The 20,929-nt window shown below is 33.9% G+C and overlaps 1 protein-coding gene across 1 annotated transcript in view; it reads right to left on the minus strand.

Moving 5' to 3' along the window:
• The window catches only part of LOC129226826 (RNA 3'-terminal phosphate cyclase-like), a 35,919-nt gene extending 22,470 nt beyond the window's left edge, over positions 1-13,449 (minus strand). The window contains exons 1-3 of the mRNA XM_054861459.1: positions 13,335-13,449; positions 11,480-11,580; positions 8,368-8,511 (exon numbers count right to left, since the gene is read on the minus strand). Coding sequence (XP_054717434.1) covers positions 8,368-8,511; positions 11,480-11,580; positions 13,335-13,379 — 290 coding nt within the window. The 5' untranslated portion in view covers positions 13,380-13,449. The remainder of the gene's footprint in view (positions 1-8,367; positions 8,512-11,479; positions 11,581-13,334) is intronic.
• Positions 13,450-20,929: the final 7,480 nt, after the last annotated feature.

Below are 20,929 nucleotides of genomic sequence, written 5' to 3' on the forward strand. Positions count from 1 at the left end.
GTTCGAGGGTTCTCTCGTAGTAGTATTTTCTAAAACGAAAATTTTAAGCTATTGTGCGGATTCTAAAGAAAGGGGTCATTAATTAGGAAAAAGGTTTCAGAGACCTTTACCAGAAAATATTTTAAAATTTAAATCTTAAAACACTATTTTAGGCTGCCTTTGTAGCAGGGGCGTGCACGGGGGGGGGAGAGATGGGACACCTGTTGGCCCGGGCTCGAGCCTGAAGGGGGTCCAATATTTTTAAACTAAGGGTGAAATATAGGAGTAAACAATATGGAAGGGAGTTCTCCTCTAACGTCTCCAAAGCAGGGGCGTGCACAGAAATTTATGACGACCCCAAAATTTCTGTGCGCGCCCCTGCTTTGGAGACGTTAGAGGAGAAGAAAGGGGAGGAGGGATATGAAATTTATGAATGTTCCTTCCTTAGAAATCTTTTAAAATTGAAACAAAATGATGTAATTTTAGTCAGTTTTTTTGTGATAAAGTTGAGGTAAGGGTGGACATTTGAGTAGCCTCTTCTTGAATTTTTTGAAATTGAGTTTTAAAAACGCATTTTCAGTCACGTTAGGAGATATGTCAGGGTTTGGTGGCTGCCCCAAGAAATTTTTTGGGCTTGAAGATTTAAAAACCTATTTCCAGGCTACATGTAGAAATATTAGAAGATTAGTGGCAAAATTGGCTTATAGAATGGTTATGGAGATGTTTTACGCTAATAAAAGCACGCAGTATTTGAAGTATCTTTTGTTTGTTTATTTTTCAGAATTTCACTTACGTTAGTGTTAATTGTGTATTAAAGAAATTGTCATTGTTGCTGAGTTTTAAGATTTTTTATCAACACAAATAAAGAAAGTAAAAAAATAATAAACGTAAATATATAAATGAAATAAATTCAAAAGATACCTTTGGAGATTCCTGAAATTTCGGAGTCTCGCGGGTAAGTTTCCACATTGCCAATGTGATAGTAATATCCTGGGATAGGATCCTGTTCCCGTATTTGTACTTGGGTTCCCTACTACCTAGTTCTTTTCTTTTAACCGAAAGTTATAGGGTACAGCGGGTATGGCCTTAGATATGGATCAAAAAATGTTCAACTAGCTGTATGTTTTTTTTTCTTCTGGAAATTTATCTGATACTACTAGTTTTGAACATATATTTGCTTACTTTATTAGGGATGCTAAAAGTCTGTAGTTCCATACCCGCAGCTTAAATATCGGTTAAGTATATTATAATTATTATCAGTTAAAGTTCATTTGAACTTTTTATTTTCTTTATTTTCTTATTTATTTTTGCAAGGGGAAATTTTTTTATAGAGCGGGGCCCCTGCTGGCGCGGGGCCCCATTGGGCTCTTTTGCTCTAATTGGCTTAAGCCCGGCTCTGTTGGTAGTTTGAGCATTGATTTACACAATATTAAATATATTATTATAGGTTTTATAAAATTCCCTGGATTTTCCATTTTTTTTTTTTTTTTGAATTCTCTGTATTTTCCTCGTTTCTTCGGGTTTCCCTGTGGCGTGGCAACCCTGCATTTTGGCTCTCATAAATGACACAGAATTCGGCTTGAAAATTTTACTTTGTGGTTCTTTTCAGAATGAAAAGAAATTTCGTTTATTTGCCCTCCAAGAAAGCACAAGCATCAAAAATCAGAAAAATTAGATTCTCATATCAGATGCAAAGAGATTGCTTTTATCAAAATGAAAGCATCTAAAGTCTAAAAACGGCAAATAAAATAATTTATTAAAGAAAAAAAAAACTTTAGAATGGTACTTTAACAAGTCTACAAGATGTAATATTATTAATAATTTTCAACATAATTGTCAGAAATATACAAAAAAATTTCAGATGTGAGGAAGAAAAGCGAAAAAAAAAAATCGGATTTCTGGTATTAACAGACAAAAAAACGGGAATCTTAGTGAAATTCGGCATAACGTAATCACTCATATCAGATTGGCAATAGAAGAAAATCTTTAAGGTCATGTGGAATAAAAATATGAGGAGTTTGTTAGGAGATAATAGCAAAATTCAGGAGTTTTAAGGGCCCTAATTTCCTTTTTATAAAAAGCAGGAGTATGTAAGGAATTTGTAAGGAGAGTATGAACCCTGTTATAATTAAAAAACATGAACACATTATCCATTGCATTTGTGGACAGCAGTTCTGCATTGCAAGTTGTGATTGCTAGCTTAGAAAAAGCTAGTGAAAAATAATACATTAAAGCTTTGCCCATTAATTACGAAGTATTAGAAACTACGTAGAAATATGGTGTTTCCCCAGTTTTGCTGACATTTCATCCCCCCCCCTCCCCTTTTTCAGATTCAATCATACCTTTTGATACATTAAGGGGGGGAGGGATTTGAAGAGTCGGCGAAACTGAGGACAAACCAGAAATACAGTGAAACCTGTGTATAACGATATACTGTCTATAACAATAACCTGTCGATAACAATTCTTTTCTTTTTTTGGCCCCGGGTCATTCCGTGTCAGATCATCACACGGTTTAGGACGGACCGTCACAGAACTGGATGAAACTTGGTACATGAAGAGATTTAGCCCAGTTATGAATGAAAATGCTAAAAAAAAAATTCTTTCACCTCATTCAAAAGTTATTAAATATTAATTATTCAAATTTTCATCAAAAAATGCTACACTTTGAGACGGTTAAATCTCATTTTCTCAGAAACTATAACAGATACAAGCTTGAAATTGGTCTTGTTTTGAAGCTCTTTTAATGTGCTTTAATTTGATGTGCAACTTGATAAAATCAAAAATTAATAATTTTAAAATTTAATTAAATTAAATTTTAAAATTTTAATTTCTTAAAAATGGACAATTTTAAAATTCTGAAAAAATTCACAAAATTACTTTGTGTTATCCTCTAGCATATTACCAAGTTTCATAATGGGATCTTAATGGGATCAGATGATACATGGAGGACAAGTTTTACATATATCAAAGTTTCTGCATTTTGGACAAAATACCTTTCTGATGGATTACTCAAATATTATTCTAAGTTATTAAATTAGCAAAGGAAACTATAAATGAACTGCTAATAGTAATGTAAAACCTTCTAATGTCTTACACCTACTTTAAAATTGAATGAAATTAAAATAATAATGGAAAAAAATAAATAAAACTCACACTAATGCTTTTTTTTAAAAAAAAGAGAACGTCAGCATTGTCCTACATTTGTCGGAGTTTTTTACTCTCTAAGCAGCAAAATATTTACAATATTGTTCTTTTCTTCAGCTGGTAGAGTATATGTCCTCCCTGTTGGCGTGATGGGATTTACTTTACAAATAATATCCGAACAAGGTATCCATAGAATGTCTGGCACTGTTGGATATGAAAATGAAGGGGAAGGTCCTGGTGGGTGGAGGAAAGTGACTTTCACTTCATTATCTTCATTTTTGGACAAAACATAACTTAGCCACCATTTTTTATCATATATGGAAATGACATATCCATTGAGATCTTTCATCATTAAAGGAACACTTTCTCCAGTTGAGATGACAGAATATTCAGTGGATGATGGAGAAAAAGAAAATGCCTTGGCGCTCACCTTTGTTCCACAGCTTGAGGGAATAAAGGCATGCAGCTTTTAGGTACCTGGTATTGGCACTGCTTGCTGGAAACGATGAGAGAGCTGTTCTGCGTTTTGAATATATTCATTTTGGCTGGCGTAACTGAAGTACATGGTCTTTGAAAGGTCAGATTTTGCCCATTGGTACAGTTGCATAGGTGTCGTAATTTGGTTTTCGTATGGCCTTTGAAGACTTGCTCTTGCTGCTTCTCTTTTGAGTGTACCACCCACGCCATCACATGGGCCTTTACCATGAGCAGTGGCAGAAAAATGCCACTCAGCCTCAATACCAAAATCTCTTTCATGGCAGCATAGATTTAAAAAATTCTTTTTATTTTTGTATTGTGCAGCTGATCCATCGGAGAAATAAAAAATTTTGTCTAACCTTTTCTCCAATTTAGATTTTAAAAAATTTATTAGCTTTTGTTGAAATAGGTGAACAGCTACTGTGTTGTGCTCAAGACATTCTGAGATTATAATAAAGCTAAGGTGATGAATTTTGTTTTCATTTTTGAAGTATATAACAAAAGGGTGAATTGTGGCTTGATTTCTGTTCCAGTGAAATGATTGTGCTTCATTTTGCAAAACAAAGCTATAGTTTTCGGAAAAGTCGCAAACTACTGCCACCACAAACTGAGACAAATTTTCTTTTGTATGGGTCATAAAAGAACTCTGCTGTTTAGCTATAAAGTCGTGACGAAGAAGAACTTTCAAATCATTACAAAAAATTTCAATAAACTCATTGGTGGGTTTTTGTAAAGTTTCCAGATTGCATCTGTCTACATAAATCCATTGGCGGAATGTTATCGTTTCAATCATATTTTCTTCTGTACCATCTTCCAATATTTTCTGTATCTCATCAATGCCAGGACAATTTGCACAATTCGAAAAATAACAGTCAATGGATTAACAGTCAATGGATCACACCATTTTTACAAGACAATCTGTATATTTTTTATCTTTCCATTTGTGATCCAGCTCATTTTGGAATTTTCAATTTTTAATTTAACATTTTGATGAATGGTACACACACAAACTGCATGTGTACCACTCTGTCCTGCTAAAATACAATTCTTGGGTCTTAATTCGGCAAATTTGGAGAATCCAACTTTGACATCGTGATACATTTCTTGAAAAAGTTTGTATGCTTCTTTTAGATTACAAAGCATTAATCTTTTAGACATTTTAACTTTATTGCCTTCACTGTCCTTCACTGAAATGCAATCTTTCATTCCTGGCATTGGCCTACTTATATCTTCACTTTCATAAAATTGTTTTATAATCTCAGCAGTTTCTATGGGCAAATTTTTCCCTGGATGTTGATTGGAAGTGAACAAAACCCCTTTTTGTTTTAAAAGCTTTTTAGCTTGGCATGCATGATAGTTGATGTTTTGAATTTTTCAGAAATTTTTCTAATGCTCCAGTTATCTGGCAATAGAGTCAATATCATTGCCTTTTTTGCTCGACTGCTACAATTTTGATAAACTTGTATCAAATGATCAACCATTTCCTTATTTGAACTCTCTTTCTCACTATCGGAATCAGCATTTGGAAGAAGTTTTCTTTTCACTGCAGAGCTAATTTTTTTGCTTTCATATGAGAATATTTCTTATATCTTCTTTTTTTCTTGTTAACCGGGGATTCACCTAACTGAACAATAGAGTCATTTAATGATCTGAATGAGTCTTTAAGTAATGATCTGTCCCAGTAATTGTCACTCTCACTTTCCCTATCTAAGTTCTCACCTGGTGATTCATGACTAGTGGAGGCACAATTATCTACAGTTGACTCAGCGGTTTTCTTCAACCGCAAAAGCTCCTTTCTGCATCTGTCACATATTTTAGACTTTTCAGGCATTTCTGGTACAAATGAATACATCCATGGCATTGCAGATCTCAATCCTTTTCTTATGTGTGAGTGAGAATACTTTTTGAACGGATTGCAACAATTTAAATGATTCATGATAAAATTAAATACTTAGCAAATAATATAAATACGCAGAGTGTCAAAATTAGTTTAAAAATAGACTGTTTCAGTTCTGATATAAACCAACTGAAATAAAATAACTGAAAGTTAAAGAAATGAAGTTTGCACAGCAGAAGACAAGGCTTGAATGCTGACTGAAGATAGTTTCAACAGGAATTGTGTATTACAGAACAAGAAAGTATTATAAACACCAGAAAGAATCCCTCTATCCCCCCCCCCTTTTTTGTGGAAGGATCATTTTGCAATCCCAAATATACCCTCCCCTTCCCCTCTCCTAAAAATTTTCAGATCATCTTCATCCCTTCACCCCCCCCCCAAATAAATAAATAAAAATGAACATTTTATGCTCTATTTGGCAAGCATTTCTAGAGGTTTAGTTTCCCTCTTCATGTGCTGGTTTTCTTTTCTAAAAAAAGACAACAAGAAGATAAGAAAACACTATGACTAAAACAAAAAAAAAAGGATCTTGCAAAAAAAAAAGTTTCAGTTTTATTCCTTCCAAAAGTCTAGACGCCTTTTGATGCAAGGGCACTTTCCTTTTTGTTCAGTTCATATGTGTTACAAAAGAAGTTCATGTAAGTGTACTGCTTTTGATTATTTTTTTAAAGGGGTTTTGGTAACTTAAGGTGCAAAATCCTTTCTTTCAAAAAAATATTGTCGCCCCCATGCCATAAAATTATGACAGGCTTTTATTAATTAATTTCTCCCTTTTCTTTAATATTAATAGTAACTATTATTTACTTATTTATTTTGTGTACTCTAAAATTAATATTGATACAAACAATTATTTTGGCAAATTTTACAAAAACAAAATTTGATTATAATCTCCCCCCCCCCTTTTTTTTTTTTGGAATTCGTAAGTTATCTTTTGAAACTAAGGGGGGGGGGGGTGCTTTTGAGATTTTATGGTACTGCTGACTGAACTCCACAAGCAAAAACATGAAACATGTTGAAAAATTGGTCAATCCCAAACCAGCGACAGGTGGAGAAAAAAGCAGTGAGGCAGAACGAACCATTGGATCTCATTCTCAATAGCCACCCCCAGTCTGTTTCATTTTGTTAGCAAAGGGGGTGAAAAGGGTAGCTTACTGTTTCAGACCTGAATTTGTAGTGGATTATTTTAAGTTCACATCCCTAGAGAAAGTATTTTCTTTTTTTTCCCTTTCTTCCTTTCCTTTTTTAAAATTTTATTTCTTTTTAATTTATTTTTCTCAATAAAATGAAATTTAGATGATTAATATTTTTATTAATGAGTTATTTTTCAGGAACAAATCGTACTAAGAAAAACTTCATTTCTAGTAGACAGTTCTGCATAAAAAAGTGAACATGTATGAAGCATATTTATTTATTTATTTATTTATTTTTTGCACATAAAATAATAACTATTCAGCACAATAACCCATATTTTGGCAGATATGTGAAACTTGTCCTCCCTGTATCAACTGATCCCATTAAGATCCCAATATGAAACTTGGTGAGATGTGAGAGGATAACACAAAGTAATTTTGTGATTTTTTTCAAAATTTTAAAATTGTCCGTTTTTGAGAAATTTAAATTTTAAAATTTATTTAAATTTAATTTTAAATTAAAAAATTTTGAATTTCATTCAGTTGCATATCAAATTGAAGCAGATTAAAAGAGCTTTAAAACAATACCAATATCAGGCTTGTATCTTTTATAGTTTCTGAGAAAACAAGGATTAACAGTCTCAAAGTGTAGCATTTTTTAACAAAAATTTGAATAATCAATAATTAATAACTGCTAAATGAGGAGAAAGAAATTTTTTTTTTTTTTAGCGTTTTCATTCATAACTAGGTTAAATCTCTTGATGTACCAAGTTTCATCCAGATCTGTGACGGTGCGCCCTAAAATTGCTCCAAATTGTGTTGATTTGACGTGGAATGACTCGCCCCAGCAAATTGTCAGCATGAATAATCAATGTCTATAACGATAACCTGTCGATTACGATACTTTTTTTTAGGTCCCAACAGTATCGTTGTAGACAGGTTTTACTGTATATTGTTTTTCCATTGACCTACAAACAAAAAAAAAATTGGACAATGGAGTTTAGATTTGACATGCAAGAAACGAAGAACTGACGATGCAAGATTCAGAATAAACGAGCTGATGTGTGTGCATCACATGACTTCCTTTTACTCCAATTTAATGTCATTTCCCCATTACTGGCAATTTTAATGTGATTCAATAGTTTACTCTAAATATCTCCAACAGCAGCCAAATTAAAATCAGGTTTAAAAAAAAAATCACAAAATTTGTCGCCAAGTTGATGACAAAACTTGGCAACCAAAAGACTGGAGATACACTGCCAAGTGTCCACCAAATTATAACACCACTTGAGTTAACATCGATATTAACAATGATTTCCCCCCAAAAAGGGGCAAAAGACCCCTTTAGAACCAAAAGGGGGGGGTGCACAACTAGACCTAACTAGGAGTCTACGTACCAAATATCAACTTTCTAGGACATACCGTTCTTGAGTAGTGCGACATACATACATACATAGGTACGTACAGACCTCATAAGAAAACTCGTTGTAATTAACTGGGGAATCGTCAATATGGATATTTCGAGTGTCTAATGCTGCACTTATTCACATGTGGTCGAGTTGAAGAAAAAAAAACTCAACATTCATTTGGGGGTGAGTAAAATGGAAATTAAGGTCGATTTTTGAGTGAAATTGTTTCTGAATACAATATTTCCTTTCTTGTAAAAGGAAGTAAAAACTGAATTTTAATTAAACCAAATTTCATGCTGAAAAAATAATTCAGTCAAAGCCAATCTTACCCTGCTGTGCCAGTATCTGCTGAATATTTACCATCTTGGATATCACCAGGATAGAACGTAATTTCAGTTGAACCTACTTCAGCTCCAAGTAGTTGTCCATTGGTAAAATCTCGAACAAGTTTCAACCCAGCTAAATGTTGTGGTCTAAAAAACAAGGAAAATGCAATATTTAGTTAATAGATTGCACAATGTAAATACAATAAACTCTCAATAACTTGAGGTCCTAAGGAACTGGCTAAAACCATTGAGTAATTGGTAGTTCAAGTTATCAGAAGTTCCTTTCCCAGCCTTTTGAAGAATTATTTACATTTTCCTTTTCAGGAATAGTGAATAATGGAAGACTACAACACTTATAGTTTGGATAAAATTAACTATTAAAGCTACATAAAAATATCTTTACAAAGAATAAGTTTTAATAAAGTTAGAAAAATAAAGTTAATTTTGACTGCTTAAATTTTTTATCACATCTTAAAACGTTATAAGTTTGCATGTCATAGGCCCAATTTCTCTTCCCTTGATTTCAGTTTGTATTGCTTTTAAACATCTATTTGTCCTAAAAGCAGATTATTTGAGTCATACAGAAAACAAAACCTATTTTTCTCAATTGTGGTCAAAATGCTAAGTTTCTCGAAGAGTACCAGTAATAAATCTTTAGGTCCCTAGCCCAGGGTTGGCAAAAACCCGGGTTTTTTTTTAAAAGCCCATAGACCCAGGGTTTTTTAAATAAAACCCAAAAAAAAAACCAACTAAAGTTGGGTTTTTTTTTAAAAAATGTGGGTTTTTTGTCTTTTTTTTAGGGAAAATGTGGGATACTTATAGCATATTGTAGCGCAAGTATATGGACAAAGTGCAAAAATTGTCTTCGGGTAAAAAAAGCTGGGAAACTAGTTAAAATTCAGCGTTTTCACAAGAAAAGTATAAAAGACGAAAAAACCCACGAATGGTGATGTTTCTGATTTTTTAATTTTCATTATTACCAACAGTTAGGGCAAAGTTACTTCTCGAGTGATAAAATCTATTGTTCGTTTTTAATTACTACATTTTTTTTTTTTTTTTGCATTTTACTTTATTGTATTTCATTTTGTTATGCAAAACTACTGTAGAACCTCAAGTAGTTTAAACCCCTTTTTACTGAATTCCAGCTTAATCAAAACATTTCTTTGAATTTTATGTTGGTTGTTTTTCTATTTTTGTGTACAGAGTGAGAAATATTAAACTTTTTCGTAAGATAATGAAAATACTGTACATGTTCTGTTTTCTATCAACCATTTGAAAAATCTGTTTATTTCTAAAAAATATACCTTGTGTTTATTCGCGATTTGTGACGTGTTGGTTAGCAGAAAATAATTCAAATGAAAGCCTTTTAACTAGATTAGTTTCCTCTGTACAATCTACATATATTGAGAAAATCAGACTTGACGGGACTTGGTCAAGATAATTTGAGTTATTTTTTGACCAGTTAAAGAAAAAAAGTTAAATACATTTATTTAAAATCTTTGAAGTATTTTTTTAATGCCGTTAAGAGTTAAAAAATACTATTAAAGTTCAAAATTCATTTTTTATATTCATTGTCTGTGGTGAAGAACAAATAAAAAAGAAGTTTAAATTGTAAAAGTATTTAAATTAATTAATTTTTTTAAAAACTTCTCAGAAAATTTTTAAAAAACCCAAAAAAGGGCTAAATAATGGGTTTTTTTAAATAGGTTTTTTCAAAAAAACCATTGGGTCCAACCCAATTGGGTCCAATTCGGCCAACCCTGCCCTAGCCACAGCAAAAAATTAAGGTGCAATTAAGGAGCATTATTGTAAATAAATTATCGCCCTTCCACAAGCTGATAAGCAATTTGTTATGCATAAAAGCTCTCTTAAAAACTTCAACTAAAAAGAAGTGCATTTGAGATACACAGAGCCAACTTTGTATTAAAAACACTGAATTATTTTGGGACCGAAAGTAAACTTCAAGATAAAGGAATATTCAAGTTAAAAGTATTCAAGTTATCAAGAGTCTCTCAACTGTACTATTGTATATGATATATTTAAAAAATTGAATCAAACGTTTTGGGTCGAAAGCTGAACAAGCTTTTTTGACATCAGTTACAAAAAAAAAAAAAAACACTGAGAAATTTAAAAGGCTGATAAGTGAAAGACAGGGAAGTCCTGTTACAAAGTTAATTTTATAAACATAAATACAAATGTGACGATCAGCAACAGGCTCTTGGCCCAGCTACGCTGGTCCTAGTCAATTTATTAGTCCCCAATGAAGATCAATGGCCCTCTTAAAGCTGTTCACCCTATTGCTCATTACCGCCTCTTCCGGTAAGCTGTTCCAAGTGCCCACAACCCTATTAAAGTAGTAGTTTTTCCTTATTTCTCGATTAGCTTGAGATTTGAATAGCTCAATGACTCCTCGCCCTGCTTTTGGTGCAAAAATTTAATCCATTAACATCATTAATTTTGAAAAATTTAAAAAACCAAATCATATCCCCTCTAATCCACCTTTGCTCCAGGCTATACATATTAAGCCTATTAAGTCTGGTATCATAATCTAAATCTGAAAGTCTCCTTACTAGTCTAGTTCCCCCTCTTTGAACCCTTTCCGATACACAAATATCTTTCCTCCAATAAGGCGACCAAAACTGCACAGCATACTCCAAATGGGGTCTTACTAAACTCTTATACAAAGGCAGAAGAACCTTCTTAGATTTGTTTAAAATAGATTTATTGATACACGCAAGCATTATTTTGGCTTTGTTACTTGTAATGCTGCACTGTTGACTAAACTTAAAGTCTCTCTTCACAAAGTAAACGTCAAGGGATTGCAAATCTTGTTCATTGTAAAGGGAATTTTGATGAAATCGAATTCAAGCAATGCAATAGAAAATAAATCGTGACTGAACATTCATTTTGTTGAAGTGAGAATTTAGTTGTATTGGTAATCGTTGTAACGAGGTTTCACTGTATCAATTTCTTACTTTTGGGACAAAATCATTCTTTGGAAATCAAGTTATATTTTGTACCTATACTAAAAAAAGTATACACAAAATTTTTCTTACAAAATTCAGCAAATACAAAAAAAAAAAAAAAAAAAAAAAAAAAACTGAGTCACAATCACCTTAGTCCAGGCTTGCTTCTCCCAGCTCTTATATTATTTACTTTGATGGGTTTTTTAAGAAGTGCGCTAAAAGCAACAGCCATTCGCAGAATCTGGCCTCCCTGGAATGAGAAATACTCTTAGTAATGATATGCAAAAGATTATCAAATGATGCGAATAAGTTAGAATACACTGTTTAGAATGAAAACATTTAGACCTCCTGCATCCGTGTTTAGCACCTTTAAATTAAACTACAATTTTTTATTAAAAACAACAACTTTTTATAACATCAAATATTAGAGGATTAGTAACTCTCTAAATATGATACAATTAACACCATCATTTTTCATGTGCATTTTTGGATCCCCAATGTCATGGGGCTTCATCACAGTAGTGACATGGTAGCTACTGACACCAAAATCATATCATTAATGTAGGATCATGTGATTATGGTATTTCCTAATGTAATTCATATTCATGGTATTTCCTTGCATAATCATCAGATTGCGAGTAAGCCGTTGACGGGCAAAGACGGTTGCCGAAAGAATATGTGTCTTTTGTGTGTGTGTTCTATGTTGTGTGCCGTCTATTTCGTGGTATAAAGTCTTTATGTTAAGTGTGGCTAGGAGTCATTTCCCATATAAATAAGGTTGTTAGGTATTATTATTTAAAGAGATATTCAACTACCTTCACAGCTAATAGCTTTTTCCTTCATAGTTACAATCAGTTTTTAAAACATGCAGCAAAACTTATGAGCTTAAATCTGAAGTGCTACTTTAAACTTGTTCTTCTTTCAGAAGACAAATTTGACACACCTTAATGGAAACAAGCGCACCTGTAAAAATTATCAATTATCTAGCATGGGTGATTTAACAAAAATGCAAAAAAAAAAAAAATCAGAACCAAGTTTTTTTAATATTATACTTTTAGAAATATTTCTACTCTAAGTAATACACCAACCTAAGAGACAACACACATTATGAATGTTTATAGGACTAGGGGGCTCCGCCCTCTGCTAGCTGTCAGTCCCCAACCCCCGAAAATTGCTTCGCAATCTTATAAGGTTCAAGAAGATTTAAAGTGTCTGTTAAGAAAAATCAGTTACAATACACATTACCATTAGACCAATACAAAAATTACGCTCCCCTTCCCGTACAAAATAGTTTTAACAAAACACTCATTAAGCATAGAAAAATATTAAAATGAAACCCGAAACAAAAAGTACTTCATAAAAATATGTATGACAAAATTGTTTTTAAAAAAACGGTTCAAAGAGCACCTCTGCCCTAGGTTCCTAAATATCTTGTACCAAATTTCACAGCTTAAGGGCCTCCTGAACATAGCAAAACGGCCGTTTTGCATGTTTCAAAAGTCGCTTTCAAATTCGTGGCCTGTAATAATATATCTTTTGGCTTGAACTGAGTTCAGCCTCAGACTTTCCGCTAAAATAGAAACCCTTATATCTGCTGTTTTAATCAATTGAGAAAATTGTAACAAGCTTTATTCGATGCAGAAACAAAATCTCTTTCGAATGAAATAGAATGTAAAGGTGTGTGGAAATTCTTTCATCCCTTTAATAGGCAAGTTACGTGAAATTTTAGCTTCAAAAATAATTACAATAAACCTAATTCAAAATTTAAGAAACAAACCCCCCCCCCCCCCCCCCCCCCCAAGTGCAAACAATTGGAGCTGCAAGTAATTTTGTACAAAATTTCAAAGCTGTAGGTGCTATGGGGTCTCCTGGACGCAGACTTGTCACAATTTCTTTGACCATGTTTTCTTTTTCTTTCTTTTTTTTTTTTTAATTTTTAGAGATTAGGAAAACAAAACAGTAATATACCGCCCTCCCTCGATTTTATAAACAAATATTTCTTACTCCTTCCATTGTAGCACCATCAATTTCAATAATTCGTTGTGACATTCTATAATTTCTTCGAAATATGTATGAAGAGATACGAGTAATAACAGTATTAAATGAATTAAATGTGAGGGCAAGAATCATACACGAATTTCCAGGTTTCAGAATCAGAAATGTAAACAAATGCAGTACCGGCCCAATCGATGCCAGCTTGGAACGAAATTCCTAAAAAAAAAAAAACTTCTTCTTCAAAGTGCAGCGCAGCTCTTGCTCTTGTAGGGGCCTCGGGGCCTCCATGGCTCTGTGAGTCTCTGTATGAAAACGTAGTGTTCATGTAGGGACTCGAATATATGGTATAATAGATCTCGCCGGTGCCATGGGTGTTATTTTCTTCTCTTGTGTGTGTTGTAAATCTGTTCTGTGTGTGTCCGGAAACAAGGTGCTTTGTACGCAGTCCTCTATGTATATGAATTTTTGCATTAATAAATAAATAGAGGCCTTGCCTCCGTGGCTCTTTGGTAGAAGCTTCGTTTTTTAAAAGTCACAGGTAGTGGGTTCGATTCCCACCTAAGTAACGTGGGACCTGTGACGTTTTTTAAAAGTCACAGGTAGTGGGTTCGATTCCCACCTATGCTCTGCTTGCTATTTCTTTCTCTTTGTGTTGTAAATCTTTCCTGTGTGTGTCCGGAGCCAATTATTTATTTATTAATGCATTCTTCTGCATAAATACAGGAAAAAGTACACGGTACACTACGCAAGCTCTAAGTACAGTACAGAAAATGCAGCCAGGACATAAATTTACCAATATTATTCATGATTATCACTTTGATGTCCATGATTGTTACTTTGATAAGCAAAAAGTCCATACTTGTATTTTTTAACTTCCCAAATTTGAAAATATACTGCAACGTTTGCAATGTGTAGTTGTTTTTATTCATCTCAGTGGCGAATCCAGGGGAAGGTATAATAATTTGAGGGGGGGGGATTGGGTTAGTGAGACTTCAAAAAATATATCTTTTAGTACTTCCGAACAATGCTGTCTCCTCCTCATCATCTAAATTGCGTTTTAAAAACTTCAACTTTTAAAAAAATCTGAGCAAGAGTCTTGTAACTTAAATCCTTCCATTAAAGGCTTCAAAACTGACCCACAATTATATATTTTAGCCTTCAAATTCGAAACATTTTTATAAATATTCCCGAACATCTTCTCTTCCGCTAATTTCATCAAAGATGGCCTGCAGTATGACAAATTTTGAGAGGAGTGTCCTTTTTAAATGCCCGTCATTTCGAACGTTTCCAGGAGGGGGTGGGGGATGGGTGTATACTTAATGCACATTTTTACCAGAAAATTAAAACTCATATGTTGGACATAAATGTTTTTAAAACAAGGGGGGAATTTGACCTCTCCTCTCCAGATCTTATATATGACGGCCCTTCCCCTTATCCCACTACATCGTTCAAGATTGTCTAAACTTTCGACTTTAGGGCCTCAATTTCGGAATATTTCAAACTTCAAGAATAGATTCTCCAAACCCGAATCCTTGTCCTTACGTCACCATAGACGACCTACAGTTGCGCTTTTAGGCTTTCAGTTTCGAAAAAATTCCGGGGAAGGAGGCCTCTGATCCTTTTCTCCAACATTCTGAATGATCATCAAAAATTTCGATTTTAAGACGTTTACAAATTTCTGGAAAGAATCCCCAATTAGAGATAAAGAAGGGGAAAAGCCAGGGAATAAACCGGGTTGTTTGGGAAGGAAGCTTTGAAAACTTCCAAAACATGGGAATTTTGAAATGTTTTGTAAACTTTTTCTCAATGGCACAAAAGTTATTTTGTATGTTCTGAAAATATATTTGAATTCAGATTTATAACTCAATCCTTACTTAGGGAGGAGAAAGAGGAGATTATTATCGCATTTTGTTCTAAGCAAAAACTTAAGCATATGTACTTAATTGAAATTGTAATGACTGTGCCAAATCATCACAAAGAAATACAAATACGTAGAGATGTGTAATTAAAAGATTTCTAAAGTAAATATGAAAGATAAAAAATTAACAGCTCTTAAAGCATTACATTTTAAAATTTAACAACAAATAGCCAAGTAACAGAAATTGAAAAATTTAAAATGAAATTAGTTTAAATATTTATATATATATATATATATTCAATTTTTTAATTTAATATAACTTGCATCAATAATGCTTTTCTTCTGAAGTATTCGATAATTATTATATTTAGATAAATTTCCAACAATAATTCGTATCTTCATAACGTGATTACTGAATAGGCCGAAGGCGAGGGCCCCCACTAATTAGGCACCTCAAAATTGGCAAAAATTGATTTTGTTAGCTAACATTTTTTTTAACCAAAACCAATGGCTAAAACTAAAGTTTGAACACAGGGGGTCCCCCCCCCCCCCCAAAAAAAAAAGGTTAACCTTGAGAGCCCTGATATCTTAATCGCGCTCTACGTATCTGTACCCATTATTTGTCACTCATGATATAAGACAGTTAAAGTAACAGAAATTGTACAATTTTAAGCTCCCAATATTCCAAAATTTACGAATTTACTCCCACTTCTAAAAATTCCTGGGGTTTTTATTTACATCTCTACTCCCGACCCCATATTATACAAGATCATTTAAAATTACATTTTTGGATATTATATTTCCGGGGGAGAGTCTCCGAACCCCTAAGCCTTCCATCAGTGTCATAAAAGAAGGTGCCTCGTCATGAAAGGGAACCTGCAACTGCATTTTTAGGACTTCCATTTCGAAAAGTTTCCGAAGGAACGTTTTTATTCTCCACCCCCCACCCCCACCCACATTTCATAAAAGATCGTTGGAAGTACTACTAATTTCTGAGAGGAGAATCTCCGGAAGCCATAAAAATGTCTGATCTCCCCTTGTGCCAATTAATGCCAAAGTTGTGTTCTTTGAAGTACAGGGTTAGCATAAAAGAATATTCCGGATAAAAAATTTGTACTTCATAAACTGTTTCACTTTATAAATGATAAAAGAAAATAAAGATAAACCGTGAACGTTTTTTTTTTCACGCACAAAAGTTCGATGTGTGCGCCTTTCGTAACGCGACACACGCCAATAACATACATTTTGGAGTGTTTCACTGTCAATTTTTCGTAGTGCTACACATATGCGATCCTTCAGTTCTTGCAACGTTGGTTGGTTTGATTATGTTTCTTTGGCGTAAGGTTAGGTTTTTGGCTTGATGCAATGGTGGTGTAAAAACACTCTCTTTGATGAAACCTATCAAAAAAATCACATGGGGTCAGGTTTGGGGATCGTTCTGGCCAACGGATAAAGGGTAAATCATCATCACCTGTTCGACCGATCCAGCGTTGCAGAACGTCAGTGGCGCAGGGAAGTGGGAGAGGGAGAGGGAACACCCCAAGAGGTCTTGGTTTTAACATTGTTGCTAATCCTAACACAGGGTGAGTCAAAATGAATTTAGCAATTACAAATGGCTATAACTTTTTAATGAAAAAAGTATTAGATTTACACAGAATTTAGACGGAACTTAAAAATTTTGTATACATATCTCAGAGATTTTCTATGTGTCTTCTCTTGGTCACACGGACAATATCTAAGCGGTAGTCCATTTCACGCCATATTCTGAAGCATTTGTGCAGTAACCACGGAGTAGGAAGAAGGAGAGAAATGTCCTACGGGATTGCTAGTGTAAAAGTGGCAAGGATTGTTCACTTTTTTAGAGGGCGCTGTCGGCGAACCACTCCCGTCAATCGCAGCAGATCAATGTAAATGATGCTAAGTTTCTCTTTTTTTCAGAGGCAGCTATTAAAGCAAAGAAAGAAAAAAACTACTGGAAATTGGTTGTAATAAGGGGACAATATAGAGGACGATGTACGGCTTTCGTCTACAGGAAGTTAGCGCAGTATTTTGATGAAAAAATTTTATTTTATTTTTTCATCACCAACTTGCCGAGTTCGTCTGCTATTAATATTGCGCTGTGCGATGTTTTAGTTATTACGAGTTGGAATTTTTCTATTCCTGTAAATAATTGACGAAATGAGAATGTAGTAGTATTATTTACGTAAATACTTTTTTTAATTAGTTGTAAATTTCGCGACATTTTTCGAGAACTAATTAAAGCGAAATAATTTTTTGCTTTCACGACCTTTAACTGATAAAAATAAATGCTAATGTTCTATTTACTTAACTTCAAGCTGATATTGATTATAATCATTTTATTCATGTATTTACTCACTGCTTAGACATAATTGTTATTATTATTTTTTTTATTATTATTGCATTTTTTTCTACAACCAAATCGAAAAAAATCGGGAAACCTTTTTCATTTAAAAAATACATGTCCAAAAAGAGTAAATTGTAATTTTCAAAAACATGATTAATTTCAACAGAAAACCCCACAAACTATCTCAAAAAAGCGTTCCAAGGTATTATTTTTTGAATGAATAAGGTTTCTCGATTTTTTTTCCCATTTCGTTGTCGAAAAAATGCAATAATAAAAAAAATAACGATAACAATTCTGTTTAAGCAGTGAGTAAATTATTATAATCAATATCAGCTTGAAGTTAAGTAAATAGAACATTAACATTTATTTTTATTTGTTAAAGGTCGTGAAAGTAAAAAATTATTTCACTTTAATTAGTTCTCGAAATATGTCACGAAATTTACAACTAATTAAAAAAGTATTCACGTAATTAATTCTACTACATTCTCATTTCGTCAATTATTTACAGGAATAGAAACATTCCAACTCGTAAAAAATAAAACATCGCACAGCGCAATATTAATAGCAGACGAATTCGGCAAGTTGGTGATGAAAAATAAAATAAATTTTTCCATCAAATACTGCGCTAACTTCCTGTGGACGAAAGCCGTACATCGTCCACTATATTGACCCCTTTTTACAACCAATTTCCAGTAGTTTTTTTCTTTTTTTGCTTTAATAGCTGCTTCTAAAAAAATGAGAAACTTAGCATCATTTACATTGATCTGCTGCGATTGTCGGGAGCGGTGCACATACAGCGCCCTCTGGAAAAAGTGAACGAACGTTGCCACTTCTACATAGTAAAGATTTATCTCCTCCCCTTTAACCTCCCTGGCAGTAACCGACGCAAGCACATTACGAATGCGAACTTTCAGTTCTCGAATTGTTTTGAGCAAGGGAAGCACAAACACCCTGTCTTTCACCTATCGCCGTAAAAAGAAATTACAGGGTGTCAAGACCGGAGATCTCGGTGGCCAGGAGCAAAAGACATCGTTGGCAGCTGCACTTCATCCGATCCAACGCTTTGGAGGATGTTGGTTTGAAAACGTACGAACCTCCGCACCCCAGCGCGGGGGTGCTCCATCTTGCTGAAAGATGTAATCACTGGAGTCAGTATCCAGCTGTGGCATTAATCATACCTGAAGCATGTAAAGGTAAGCATTTGATGTAACACTTTGAGAAGCTTGAATTGGCGCATGTGCAGACTTCCACTTCGCCGCAGCTGCGCTTTACGTGAAAAAAAATTTGAAGTTCCGTCTACATTCTGTGTAAATCTTATCGATATATATATTTTTTTTTTCATTAAATAGTTACAGCCGTTTGTAATCGCTATATTCATTTTGACTCACCCTGTACAGTAGTTTATACACGTGTAAGGACTGTTGTGTCCAAAAAACCCGCTTATGAAGGAATTTTTGGCTGCGCTAGTGTGGAACGTGCACGTTTATGGAGTTACGTACGTTAAATTTTTTTCCGCAACTTATCTTTATTTTTATGCATCATTTATAGCGCTATAAGTGTAACAGTTTATAAAATAATAAATTTTTTAAAACCGGGATATTCTTTTATGCTACTCCTGTACAATTTCGAAAAATTTGCACGAATACAGGCTTATAAAAAGTTTCATATTGCTTATTCTCATTATCTACAGCGCTAATGCAAATGATACCCCCCCCCCCCCAAAAATAAACTAGATCAACATCCACACTCTTTGTCTGACTCTCTCGCTGTATACATTGTACACGGTGTCCATATTTAAACTATTCTACTTTAAAGTCGTCTACCGACAAAACTATTGCTCAGAATTGATGAAATTTTGTGTAGAACATGATAAAGGGATGCAAATTTATTAGAGTGAATTAAAAAAAAGTTAAAAATTTCGCCACCAGAGGGCGTTTTTAATGAAATGCGCAACTTCCTGATCTCCAAACCTCGATCTATGTGACTTTTAGCTTTGGAGGTATTTGAAACGTTTCGCAGCTCCTGATAAACCTAGAATTTTACCTGATCTTAAATAGAGCATATCACAGCATATTCGTAGCACTTCCCAAAGCACACTGCGGTCAACTGTATCAGAAAATGCTATCTTACGATTCTAGAAAGTTGCCGAAAATGATGGCCGTCATGTTGAACATTTTTTGTTGCTACATTTTTTAAAAAACCATCTTAAATCTGTAGTAAATGTGTAACCCATGAAAGGCTCCGCCTGACGGCGAACGTTAGAACTATTTTTTACTCGCTCAAACATATTCACATCCCTTCATTATGTCGCATACAAAACTTGATTAATTTCTGAGCAATATTTCTGCCGCATAACAATTTTGAAGTAGGATCGTTTAATTATGGATAGTAAATTCTTTGGAAAAAATGGGCGATTGCCGATGTTTTTTCACAATTATTTCTCTGTGTAATGAGTTTGTCGAGTTGATTTTTGTTGTGTAAAGATCAGTTTAAAGGTATCGCTTTCCTGTTAATCTTTCTCTTGCTTTAAAATTACTTTTATCTCCTAAAGTATGCTTTAAAACATTATTTCCCCCTAACAGTGCAAAAATACAGCCCTCCCCTAAAATGGGGGTTGATGTTGCGTTCATTGTTCACCATTTTTTTTTTTTTTTTTGTTTCTTCATTCCCCTGAAATGACAGTCTTACCAGTAAAACAGTTAAGTAACCGGATCGAGTTCAGCCTAGTTACAATAAAGACTTCCCCTGCATGTTAAACATTACCAAAACATATTATCAAATTATCATTCCGAGGCGCGAGTTTCATGGTTGAAACTCACGCGTTACTCGATCATTGGCTATTACAAATATGAGAATGTAGTTATCTTCGTTATTAACAGCCTTTTGTCATCCAGTGTGCAGATTTTGAATCCCGGTTGGATAAAAATCAATTTAATTTTTGGAGCAAAATTTCTGGAAATAACATCTTGGATACATGCCAAATTTTCAAGCTATTGTCTCATTGAAAGTAGTTTAAAGTTCGGAAGAAAGGGAAATGAGATGGTGCAATTTGTGCTGAATATTTCCACAATCATCATCAGCAGAAAATGATTAAATACTGAAACATGATAATGCAAGATTACACTACTCAAGGCAAACCCTTAAAAATTGAATGAGCTATAGTGGGTAGCTTCACCCACCATACACACCGGATATTGCACCATCTGATTTCCCTTTATTCTGATGTATATGTAACAAAAATAACTTGAAAATTCGTCCGATATCTCAAGTGCCATCTCCAGATATTTTGGTCAAAACCGATTAAATTCTATCTATCAAGGATCGAAAAACTTCACCCTATACGACAAAAAAGTTATCGATAACGAAGGCAATGGGGTCGTT

This window comes from Uloborus diversus, chromosome 1, assembly GCF_026930045.1.
Source record: "Uloborus diversus isolate 005 chromosome 1, Udiv.v.3.1, whole genome shotgun sequence".
Lineage (NCBI taxonomy): Eukaryota > Metazoa > Arthropoda > Arachnida > Araneae > Uloboridae > Uloborus > Uloborus diversus.